The sequence below is a fragment of the Camellia sinensis genome, chromosome 3 (genome assembly GCF_055761805.1).
Source record: "Camellia sinensis isolate YWXY chromosome 3, ASM5576180v1, whole genome shotgun sequence".
Classification (NCBI taxonomy): domain Eukaryota; kingdom Viridiplantae; phylum Streptophyta; class Magnoliopsida; order Ericales; family Theaceae; genus Camellia; species Camellia sinensis.
In genome coordinates, this window is record NC_138963.1 from 168,184,798 (window position 1) to 168,196,923 (window position 12,126).

At 38.0% G+C, this 12,126-nt stretch overlaps 2 protein-coding genes across 2 annotated transcripts; both read left to right on the top strand.

Annotated features, from left to right (window-relative positions):
* Positions 1–278: 278 nt before the first annotated feature.
* On the top strand, positions 279–4,631 carry LOC114260959 (alanine decarboxylase). Its single transcript, XM_028201165.2, has 7 exons — positions 279–590; positions 1,027–1,150; positions 1,497–1,685; positions 2,494–2,725; positions 2,816–3,009; positions 3,131–3,267; positions 3,827–4,631. The coding sequence occupies exons 2-7, from the start codon at positions 1,033–1,035 to the stop codon at positions 4,391–4,393; spliced, it is 1,437 nt and encodes a 478-aa protein (XP_028056966.2). The 5' UTR covers positions 279–590; positions 1,027–1,032; the 3' UTR covers positions 4,394–4,631.
* Positions 4,632–8,018: 3,387 nt separating this feature from the next.
* LOC145822007 (uncharacterized) lies at positions 8,019–8,982 on the top strand. The gene is made up of 3 exons (XM_082918577.1): positions 8,019–8,059; positions 8,180–8,791; positions 8,913–8,982. Exons 1-3 carry the CDS (start codon positions 8,019–8,021, stop codon positions 8,980–8,982), a joined length of 723 nt encoding a protein of 240 aa, XP_082774703.1.
* Positions 8,983–12,126: the final 3,144 nt, after the last annotated feature.

Below are 12,126 nucleotides of genomic sequence, written 5' to 3' on the forward strand. Positions count from 1 at the left end.
CCCGCACGAGTCCAACAGTACCCTCTAATCCAATTTGAAATTGGAGGGAAGCCCGTCTCTTTTTTTACAATCAAGACACGAGATCACACCTCTGCAACTAATCAAGTCAGAGCAGATAACACCTCAGCTGCACTCACATCAAGGGCTACAGAGGAATAAGTGACCCCACTTGTAATAATACAGCTATGTCAGTTTGAGAGTTAGGTACACCTGCTATGGATAAATAAAGGTTGTTATAGATCGGATAAATATAGGTTGTTATTTTGTGTTAAGTCCTTAATTTTTTTATTTAAAAAATTGTGAGGCTGAGGAGTTGGTAGTATAGTTACGAGTAGCAATAGTAGAAATATTTTGTATTTTTCGAATTTCTCTCAGTACATTTCATCTTTCTATATCTTTAATTTCATGTTAATTAATGAAATTTTTTTTTATTGATAAAAAAAAAAATAAAGAAAGTTTCGTTTGGTTTGTAGGGACCAACATTCGACCCCTATAAATGAACACCATGACACACTCCTCTTTCCCATCACTCAAACCCTCCTCTCCTCGGATTCTCAAACCTCACCACTGTGACCCACCCAAACAACGAGGTGTCTCCTCTCCATTTTCATTACTATGTCTTCGTTTTTTTGAGAAATTCTATAGTATATACCTCTCAAAAATTATATATCAATGTATTCTGTTATGTATCTATATATTTTGTTATATATTTTTATAATAAATATTACGTATTATTTTTTATAGTGTTATGATAATTTATAATTTAAAAATAAAAATACGCATCTTATAGTAATGTTACTTTATCCATATACTTCCTAACAAAAAAATGTATAATATTATTAAAAAAATGCTTGATTTCATTTCTGAGTTACAAATTATCGTAACTTTATATAAATAAATAATAAAAAACATAATCTTTCACAAAAATATGTATTCAGAGTCGATATGGTATACAGTTTTTGAAAGGTGTGTGCTAGACATTATCCAATGTTTTTGTGTTAGCTAATCTGCAAATGTGAATCACAGATCATCATGGAAGGGACTGTGTCAGTGCTATCGAATGTGAGCAAGGTGGAGCTGTTGTCGAAGTGCTTTGATCTGATTACCATCCCTGTGGAACCCTTGCCTCCGGTTGTGGCTTCCAACGGAGGTCAGATCGGTTATGAGCATCGGCGTAGCTACATTATAATTGGAATTTATTCAATATTTTAACTAATAATGATTTGTATTCTCAAGGAATAAATTAAAAAATTAAGTGATATTTTTTAGTTTTTTCAAATTGACTTCACTAAATTTTTTAGTTAAAGAGATGTACTAGGGTTTCATAACATGAAAAAGTATTTAAATTTTTTTTTTTAAATGTGTTTCTTACTGAAAATTTATTTCCAAGCTAAAACTAAAATGAAAGATATTTTAGCTTTTTGTATTTTTTAATTTTTTAAAAGTAAGTTGATAGTCGTAGAATTAATGTATTGAGTACTAATTAATCCGACTAGTTGCTGGCGGAGAGACGAAGAAGATGAAGGAGAAGGATATTGTTCTGGGGAAGAACGTGCACACAACAAGCCTCACCATCACGGAGCCTGATGTGGACGATGACTCCACCAGCGATATGGAGGCCTTCATGGCCGGTGTCTTGGTTAGGTATCGCAAAACTCTCATTGAGAAGACCAAGTATCATTTAGGTAAGCAATCAATTGGTTTCTTTTTCTTTTATTTATTTATTTATTTGTTTGCTGTTTTTCTCTTTTCATAATGCTGTGATCTGTTTGGTTGTCGAGAAACTAGAGGCAAACTTCAGAAATAGGTATAGGAAAAAGATATGATATTTTCAGTAATAGTTACCTTACCTGAGCCAGAGTTGGCTAAAATGTCATAATAGGGACAATTCAATCCATATTTGCGTTAATTTTTATTTATTTATTTATTTTGCTGGAGTATGTTCTAGACAGTTTGAACAGACCACTTCTATTATTTTTTGGGTTTCTTTTGTAATTTTACATTTAAATTTTTAGACTATTTGATGAATGAGGGAAACCGTTTATATGCGAAAAACCTTTTAGCAGTTAATTGGATGTGAAATGCATTATTGGAAAAAACAAAAAATGTGACAATACCAAATAGAATGTAAACTTTATGCAATAGAATAGATTATACCAAAAGACTGGATTTTATTTTAATTACTACATTTTATGAGACACATGTTCATAAACTCCTTTATTAGAGTAAAATAACCGTGATATATAGAGTTGCTTTAGTCACTATATAAGGCTTCCACATATTAACTTGGTCTTCTCTAATATTAGTTCTGCTTTTAAGATACATTTGTTGTTCAAATACCTGTATAAGTTTCTTAGAAGTTACACATTGTGTAGTTCATGGCCTTGTAGGTATGTACAACTGGTCGGTACTAAAACTTCTGGAGACCTTTCTCAATTCTCACCTAAAATATATTGGTTTCTTATTTATTTTTGTTGCTAAATGTTGTTGCAGGCTATCCATTTAATCTGGACTTGGATTATGGTCCTCTAGCGGAATTGCAGCATTTCGCCATAAACAACCTTGGCGATCCATTTATTGAAAGCAACTATGGTGTTCATTCAAGACAATTTGAAGTGGGTGTTTTGGATTGGTTTGCCCGTCTATGGGAAATAGAGCAGAAAGAATACTGGGGATACATTACAAATGGTGGCACAGAAGGCAATCTTCATGGAATCCTGGTTGGGTTAGTATATTCTAGCTTTGTTTCTCATTTTTGGAGATATGTCTGTCTGTTTAAGAATTGTTACAAGATATGCATAATTTGATTGTGCAGAAGAGAAGTGTTTCCAGATGGAATTTTTTACACGTCGCGAGAATCACATTACTCTATCTTCAAAGCAGCACGGATGTACAGAATGGAATGCGTTAAGGTCGGCACTTTAATCAATGGGGAGATTGATTGTGCAGATTTCAAAGCAAAGCTACTTCCTAACAAGGACAAACCAGCCATAATTAATTTGAACATAGGTATCTGCTCTCTCTCTCTCTCTCTCTGTCTACTCGAAGCCATGCATGTATATGGTTGTAGAAGCCCACATCTATACCATTAATATCTCCATAAATTGGTTCACATCTTGTTGTATTGCAGGTACTACTGTCAAAGGAGCGGTTGATGATATTGATCTTGTTATACAAACCCTTGAAGAATGTGGATTCTCGCATGATCGATTCTACATCCACTGTGATGGGGCTCTGTTTGGATTCATGATGCCATTTCTCAACCGTGTGAGTTATTTGCTTGTCTCCACTTCTCATGTCCTGTTTGGGCCTATGAATTTTTGAATTTTCAAGGAGATCTATCAGGAATCTCTAGGGCACATATCTTCTACAGGTTATAATATATTGTCTACAACAAATCACAATGTGTCACATTACACAATAGAGTAGAAGAGTTTCTATTCATATTTTCTGTAGTCATTACCAAGAAAAATTAAGGAATGTCCAAGTTTATTCCACACTATAAAATCTTACTAAGGTGTTAGACATGGTGATTTAGAAGGCTGGTGAACCCAATTGCAGGAACTTCACTGAGAACCCTCTTGGTAATTTCATCTTGACCATTATTTGTTTCTTCCTAGCTTGCCAGACCATTGAATTAGTTTTACAAAAAAAAAAAAAAATGGTTATGGTCCTAATTCATGGCCTGCTAATCGAGGATGGGAATATGTGCTTCATTAGATGTCTCTTCATAATAGTTTTAATCTCCCAACTCTCCCTTTCTTGAGTCTTCTTGTTTTCAATCTAATTCGAGCTGCTTACACTTTGTTGATGGACTGATGGACAGGGACCGAAAATAACCTTCAAGAAGCCCATTGGAAGTGTGAGTGTTTCTGGCCACAAGTTTATGGGATGTCCAACGCCGTGCGGTGTCCAGATAACAAGGCTTGAGCACATTAATGCCTTATCAAGGAATGTCGAATACCTTGCTTCAAGGGATGCCACAATCACAGGAAGCCGGAACGGCCACTCTCCAATCATTCTGTGGTACGCGCTGAACAGAAAAGGTTTCAAGGGGTTCCAGAAAGAAGTCCAAAAGTGCCTCAGAAATGCTCACTATTTGAAAGACCGCCTTAGGGAAGCAGGTATTAGTGCCATGCTAAATGAGCTTAGTAGCACGGTTGTGTTTGAGCGACCTCTAGATGAGGAGTTTGTTCGGCGTTGGCAACTTGCATGCGAGGGAAATATGGCACATGTTATTGTGATGCCTAATGTCACCATTGAGAAGCTGGATGAATTCTTGAATGAATTAGTTCAAAAGCGCGCGAATTGGTACAATGATGGGAAAGCTGGACCTCCTTGTCTTGCACCAGATATAGGAAGTGAGAATTGTGATTGTGATCTTCATAAATGATATCTATAAGGGGGCGTTTGTTTAATGGGAAATAAATAGTGCAGGAACTATTTTTCTGAGGATTAACAGTCCATTGCATTACAATCCCTCTTATATAATCTCCCCTTAGGATTTACTGCAACTGCTATCTGTTGGTTCTACTATCGTTTGTGTGTGCCAAAACAATAAAGTTCACCAGTGATCTCTTCAATTTGATATGTATTTTTCTTGTTATGCAAAATTTAATTATCTTCTGCAATTTGTGGAGTGTTATCAATGAATTTCTTCTTTACAACAGATGAAAATCTTACTAATGTTCTTCAAAAAAAAAAAAAAAACATCTGATAAAATTTAGTAAATTACGAGTTTAAATTTCTGGCATTCAAAGATTGGTGCTAACGCCAGCCCAAATATTTCTAGCTCTAACACCCAACGTTTGAAGAAAGGTAAGAGGAAATGGAGTAAAAGAGAAGGGCTCAAGCACTGTTTGCTAGCTGGGAAATTCTCTGGCTTTGCTAGAAGACTAGTGTAATCGGGTGCAACCTCAAATAAGGGACTTGTCAATAGCTTCAAATCTGGATCCACAACCGCAGCTTTACCTGTTTCAACTCTTAGTCCGAATTTACAACAATCTCCTAACCGTGGTCTTGTTCAAGAGGCTCAATCCACTTTGCAAATGGGGCAAAGACTGGGTTTAGAATTCCAGGGCCACGAATCCGAGGTGATTAGAGAACTAGTACAAATGGAGGAAAGGGACAAGGAGCGACTGGAAAGAGGAAAGGGTAAAGTGGAATAATCCACAATCACTGGGTGTTATCAGAGCCAATTTATTTCTCATATGAAGACATTAAGTTGGAATATCAGAGGGCTAGGAAGACATTATAAGAGGAGTAAAATCAAAAAGCTGTTATTTGATAAGAAGATTGACATGGCTTTGATCCAAGAAACAAAAAAACCAAGTCTAACCAATCAGATGGTGAAAAGTGTTTGGCCAAGAGATAGGCTTGAGTTTATGCATGTGGATGCTGAAGGCTTTGCTGGTGGACTTCTTTGCATTTGGGATCCGGACATATTTGAACTCTCTGATTGCTGTTGCAGTAGGAACTTCATTCTCCTATCTGGTAAGCTTCTCAACTCCTTTAATTGTGCTATTGTCAATATCTATGCCCCTACTGACATCATAAGGAGAAGGAAATTTTGGGAATCTCTGCTAAGGTTGAAAGCTCATTTCCCCATGCCATGGTGTATCGGTGGCGACTTCAATGAGATTAGAAATTTAGGGGAAAGAGTAGGTGTCTCACTCAGGGATAGGAGTATGAGTGACTTCAACAATTTTATTGATAAATGTGAGGTAGTTGATCTTCCTTTGCTAGGCAGAAAGTACACTTGGTGTAATGCAACTGATGGCCACAAATGGAGCCGAATTGATAGGTTTCTACTCAGCCCTGAATGGTTAGAAAAGTTTAAATTCCGCCAGTGGGGTCTTGCTAGGGTCTCCTCTGATCACTGCCCTATTGTACTTATAGAGGATACTAGAGATTGGGGGCCCAAACCATTTAAGTTCTTAAATGCGTGGATGTTGCATTTGAACTTTGCATCCTTTATGGAACATACTTGGAGTCACTCACAGTTCTTAGGTCCTGCCGGCTTTATTCTTCAGCATAAGTTGTATGCCCTCAAGTTGGCTCTAAAAATATGGAGTAAAGATGTTTATGGTGATGTCTCATCTAAGCTGCATCTTCTTGAAAATGAACTTCATCAATTGGACTTAAAAGCTGAGATTATGCCTTTGGTTGAGGATGACCTGAAGCAGCAAAGAGAGAAAAAGAATGAGATGTGGAAATTAAGCAAGGAGCTAGAATGGGAATGGCTACAAAAATCTAGGCAGGATTGGAATATGAAAGGTGATAAAAATACAAGATTTTTCCATGTTATGGCTACTTGTAGACAAAATCGAAATTCTCTCAATTCCATCACAGTGGGAGATGTAGTCATCGATGCACCAGACCTAGTTAAAAATGAAGTGTGCTCATATTTCTCTAATCATTTCTCCGAGGCTTGGAAGCATAGGCCAGTTCTTGTTGGTGATTTCAAGAGTGTACGGCTCAGTGACCACTTCCCTTTGCTTGAGGCAGAGTTCTCGGAAGAAGAAGTCTGGGCAGCTATAGCTGATTGTAATGGAAACAAAGCTCCTGGGCCGGATGGCTTTAACCTGCTGTTTTTTCAAAAGTTTTGGAAGATGCTTAAGGGGGAGGTGCTTAATTTTATGAAGGATTTTCACACCAGTGGCAGATTACCAAATTGCTTCAACAGTACATTCATCACACTGATTCCAAAGAAAGATAAAGCTGTCACCTTAAATGAGTTTAGGCCTATAAGCCTTGTTGGTTCTGTGTACAAAATTCTCTCTAAAGTTCTTGCATCCAGGCTCAAAAAAGTTATGCCTGGGATCATTGGTGACTCACAATTAGCTTTTCTAGGAGGCAGGAACATTTTGGATGGAGTTTTGGTTTCTAATGAAGTTGTAGATAGTTGGCTCAAATCCAGGAAATCTAGGCTGCTGTTTAAGCTGGATTTCGAAAAGGCCTTCGACTCGGTCAATTGGGATTTTCTTTTCTCAATGTTATCAAACTTTGGGTTTGGTCCCAAATGGAATTCCTGGATCAAGGAATGTGTTTCTACTTCTAGAATTTCAATCCTCGTAAACAGCTCTCCAACTAAGGAATTTAATCCTCAGAAAGGTCTTAGACAAGGAAATCCTTTATCCCCTTTCCTCTTTAATATGGTTGTTGAAGCTCTTAACATCCTCCTCCTCCGAGCTCGGGAGTTGAATTTGCTCAAAGGGGTCGTCATTGGAAATAATCAAGTTCAGCTGTCTCATCTCCAATTTGCAGATGATTCTCTTCTGTTCTGTGAAGCGGAGTTATCGGAAGTTCTCACTTTGAAAAGGATCTTAAGGTGCTTTGAAGTAGTGTCAGGTCTCAAAATCAACTATCATAAGAGCGTGCTTTGCGGGGTTGGTATTCCTGGCAATACTCTAGAGGAGTTTGCATCTCTGTTGAATTGAAAGACTCAAAGTTTACCACTCAAGTATCTTGGATTGCCGCTGGGAGCTAATCCCAAAAGAAAAAGGATGTGGAAACCAATAGTAGATAAATTCAAATTGAGGCTTGCCGGGTGGAAAATGAGGTTTCTCTCCCATGCCGGGAGGTTGACTCTGGTGAAGGCAGTGTTGTCAAGCTTGCCTGTATTTTACTTATCTCTGTTTAAGCTACTTGAAGGCGTAGCCAAGGAGTTAGATAAAATTCAAGCTTCATTTCTTTGAGGAGGCCCAGATCTAAAGAGGAGAATACATCTTGTTAAGTGGTCAGAGGTAACAAAGAGCATAAAGCGAGGAGGATTGGGTATCAAAAGAATAAGGGATATGAATGTATGTTTACTACTCAAATGGTGGTGGAGATTTGCCTCAGATCATGATTCACTATGGAAGAGGGTCTTATGTAGTAAATATAAGTTCCTAGGAGGGTCTTGGCTTCCAAACCTTTGTTCCAGCATTCATCATTCTAATATCTGTGGTGGCATAGTGGCAGCAGCAGATAAGCATGAGCCTCTCCTATTGTTCTATATTAGTAATCTTCATCTAAAAATGGGGAATGGCTGTCGTATTACGTTTTGGTACGATCAATGGTGTGGGGGTATTTGCCTCAAAGATGCATTCCCCTGACTTTTTTAACTGTCCAATAGTAAGGAGGGTCTTCTCAAGGACTTTGTGTCACACTCTTCTTCCATTTGGCTATTTACCTTCAGGAGAGCCCTCTTTGAATGGGAAAAGGATGAACTCCACAGGTTTATTACCACCATAGCTGCTCCCCCTACCTTGAATCTTGGAGTTGCTGACAGAGCTGTGTGGGCAGCCCTTCACCCTAGCAAGTCTTTCGTTTCCACTCTTTATAATCATTCTAATCTTGCCTTGGGTAACATTGTTCACTCTAGTGATTTGGTTTGGCTTAACTATCTGCCTCCCAAAATACAATTCTTCGGTTGGCTTGCTTGGAAACACAAGGTTAAAACTTTTGTCTTCTTGCAACGGATTGGTGTCTTGGATAGGTCGGCTTCCACCTCATGTCTTTTCTGTAACTCGCAGCATGAAACTGTCCAGCATGTTCTAATTCACTGCCCTTTGGTGTGGAAAGTTTGGATTGGGTTATTACATTGGTGGGGTATTCTCTGGGTGGTTCCTGTCTCTGTTGAAAATCTGCTGCAGTGGTGGGCAGGGTTCAATTGCAAGAAAAATGAGAGGAAAATCTGGCGTACCATCCCTTTGGTCACCCTCTGGTCCTTTTGGAAGATCAGAAATGAGTGTCTCTTTCAAGCCTCCCAACTTAACACCCAGCAGCTGCAGGAACTCATCATCATCAGGTTAGCGATATGGTTAAAGTCCTTTTCCAAACACTTTCCATTCTCCATCAATGATTTTCTCTTCAACGCTTCAGGTGTTAGGCACTGCATACGCTATTGAGTTGCTATCTGATATGTTCAGGCTTTCTGATATGTTAGGCACTGCATACGCTCTTGAGTTGCTATCTGATATGTTCAGGCTTTCTGGGTAGTGCAATTCTGCTGTGTTTCGTTTGCTGTTGTCTGTGTAATTCTGCTGTCTGTGTGGTTTGGTTGCTGTCTGTGCAATTCTGCTGTGTTTGATTGCTGCTGTCCGTGTGTAATTCTGCTGTGTTTGGTTTGTTCAAGGGAGTGTAATCTGGTTCTTGGCTGCATTTTGTAATCTGGTTGCTGCTGTAATCGGTTCTGCTTCTTGGCTGCAGGTGTCGTCCATGGCCAACTCAGTTCTGTTTCAGTTCTGTTTTGGTCCTTCTCTTCTCTGTTTCTTGTTGGCTCCTTGCCAACTGGAGCTCCAAGCTTGTGTTAGCTTCAAGCTCCTCTTTATTGATGTATTTTGTCATACTTGTATGTTTCATCAATAAAGATCTTCTTTTTCGCCGTTCAAAAAAAAAAAAAAAAAAAAAAGGTTTAGATGTTACTAGACTTAATTATTATTATTATTATTAGTAGTAAAGTACAAATAGTCATAACTAATTAGATATTCCACTAGTATCTAATAACTGTCGAATATAGAAATTATAGTAAATAAAATCTTTTTATTTTTAATATTATGTATATAATCTATGATTGTGTCAATCACTGATTTAGTATTGTTTCCTTATTTATATCGTTTCCTAAATTGTATCATGAATCTATTATATATACATGGGCTCTACCTTATTCATGAGTAAGCCAAATAATTCTTTTCATTCTTTTTGGTATCAAAGGTATAAGTTAAGTTCTTGATCTTCTTCGCCATACCGACGGGCGGCAACCTTGCCTTGGCCACCCGTCGAACCTCAACTTATTACGCTGCCATATTTTCTTTCAGTATCACTTCGTGATGATCTCTTCCTCTATCCACTAGTTTATTTCTATCCCAAATATCTCTATCATATATATATATATATATATTTTATACTCGCAATCCATTTTTTTGTGTGTTTCTATTCCACTTTGTCTTTTCCTTTATTTCAATCTCAAATGGGTTTCTATCTTTAAACACATTTGACTTTGAGGGGGGTATTATACCTATATCATGGTGAGTATAGTGATATACCATGTGAATCACCTAAGCCGCCTTCTCTGGCACACAACCTAAGTCCCCTTGCGCACCACCTAAGTCGCCCTCTCGGTGCATTTTCTAATATATCGCCCTTTGGCACGCTCAGTCATCTGTTACCATCATCGTTTAGCACCACGTCATAAGTTATGTGTGTGCCACACTGGCTAATTCAACATCCAGTTCTCTACATCGGTCTAGCACAATCCCTTTAAACTGTTTTGACATTGATTCCGATTAATCTTTATAACGGTCCGACATGACCCCTTAAACTGTCCCGACATTGATTTCGATTAGTTCCTACAATGGTCCGACATGACCCCTTAAACTATCTCGACATTGATTCCGGTTAGTTCCTATAATGGTCCAACATGACCCCGTAAACTATCCCCACATTGATTTCGGTCAGTTCTTATAACGGTCCAACATGACCTTAAAATTGTCTTGACATTAGTTCTGACCAGTTTCTACAACGGTCTGGCATGACCATAAACTATCTTCTGGCATTAGCTCCGGCCTTTGATGCTGACCAGGGTTTTGCTGGCGGCCGGCCATAGTGTAACAACCCTAATCCATGATTAACTATTAAACCATGATTGAGAGTATCTAATCAGTAATTAAGATGGAATTTTGAATTACTTGCATATGTGTTGCATTATTTGTATTTTTATCTGTCTATCATAGAAATATATGTTTGTGTTTTTGTTTTGTTCTGTGAATTCAAGGCTTGATCGGCTACAGAATGTGGAATTAACTTGATTTATGTGTTACTTGGAATTTTTAGGAATTTATGGTAGGTCCAATTGAAATTCAATTCGGAACGAAATAATTAGAATAAATAATGCCCATTTGATTAGCTTAAGCCAAGTTTAATTAAGACTCATTAATGAACCTATATAAGGCCACTCCCAACACCTTTTATACACTTTACACTCTCAATCCCTCATCTTTGAAGACTAAACGTGAGAGTGAGAGAGTAGAAGGAAGAATTGAGTTCAACCAAAGTGAATTGCTAGAGAATTGAAGTGAACTAACAAGAATTAGCTTGGTCACTCAAGAATTGGACTACTTGAAGCTTAATTGGGAAGTTTAGGTGAGAATTCAAGCTTTTGATGATGTAATTAAGTTAGCTAACACATGAGTTCAAAAGAAATTCCATAACAAGAAAAGAATTGAGCTTAAATAGATGAATTCCATACATGCATGCATAATTCATTAAGATTTGTAAGTTGATTCTCAAGAATTTCTACATGCATGTCCATATCTTAGTTTTGTTCAAGGAATTCGACATGTTTTTTACCTAACCATCTCCTTTGCTTATGATTTGGAAACTTTGAGCTCAAATCATTTCATGCATGTTATGTTCATGTTATGTTTTCACATTTCAAGCTTGAGTTTGTACAATTGACATGCTTACGGGCCTGCATTTCATGAAATGATCTTTAATTCTCTATGTTTTACAAGTTTAGACATGTTTTCTCGAGTATTTGAGACAAAGGGTTGCATTTTAAAGCTTTGAATTCGAGTTTTGAACCTGGGAGTGCAATCTGGAAATTCTGGAATTCTACTCTCTACTCGAGCGGCAGAACCTGCACTCGAGTGACCACTCTTTCTTTGGCACTCCCGCTCGAGTGACCAAAAGTTGGCTCAAGCATAAAATGCATGCTCCTAGAAGTTTACCATTTTTGTAGATCGCTCGAGCGACAAGAGTTGCGCTCGAGCAATGACCTCAGTCTCACGCTCAAGTGACTGTCGAGTGTGCGTCGAGCGAAAAAATCAAGCAGCTAGTACTTTTGCAAAGTTTACAAACTGCTCGAGCGAAACAAGTTGCGCTCAAGCGACCACTCACATGTTTAGACGTCCGCTCGAGCGAAGGAAGTTGCGCTCGAGCGAGGCCCCTGTTTCCAACTTATTTGACTAAGTGTTTTCAAGTGCATTTTAGCATTCTCATTGCATCGTAGGCATTCTTAAGCCTTAGTTAAGATATAACAAGGAGGATAAGACTTAGAAACACACTAAGAACGAAATGTAATGCGTTTAGTATATTCCGAGTGTGTGTTTCAATGTGTATCTGCTATGTGTTTGTATAGGTCAT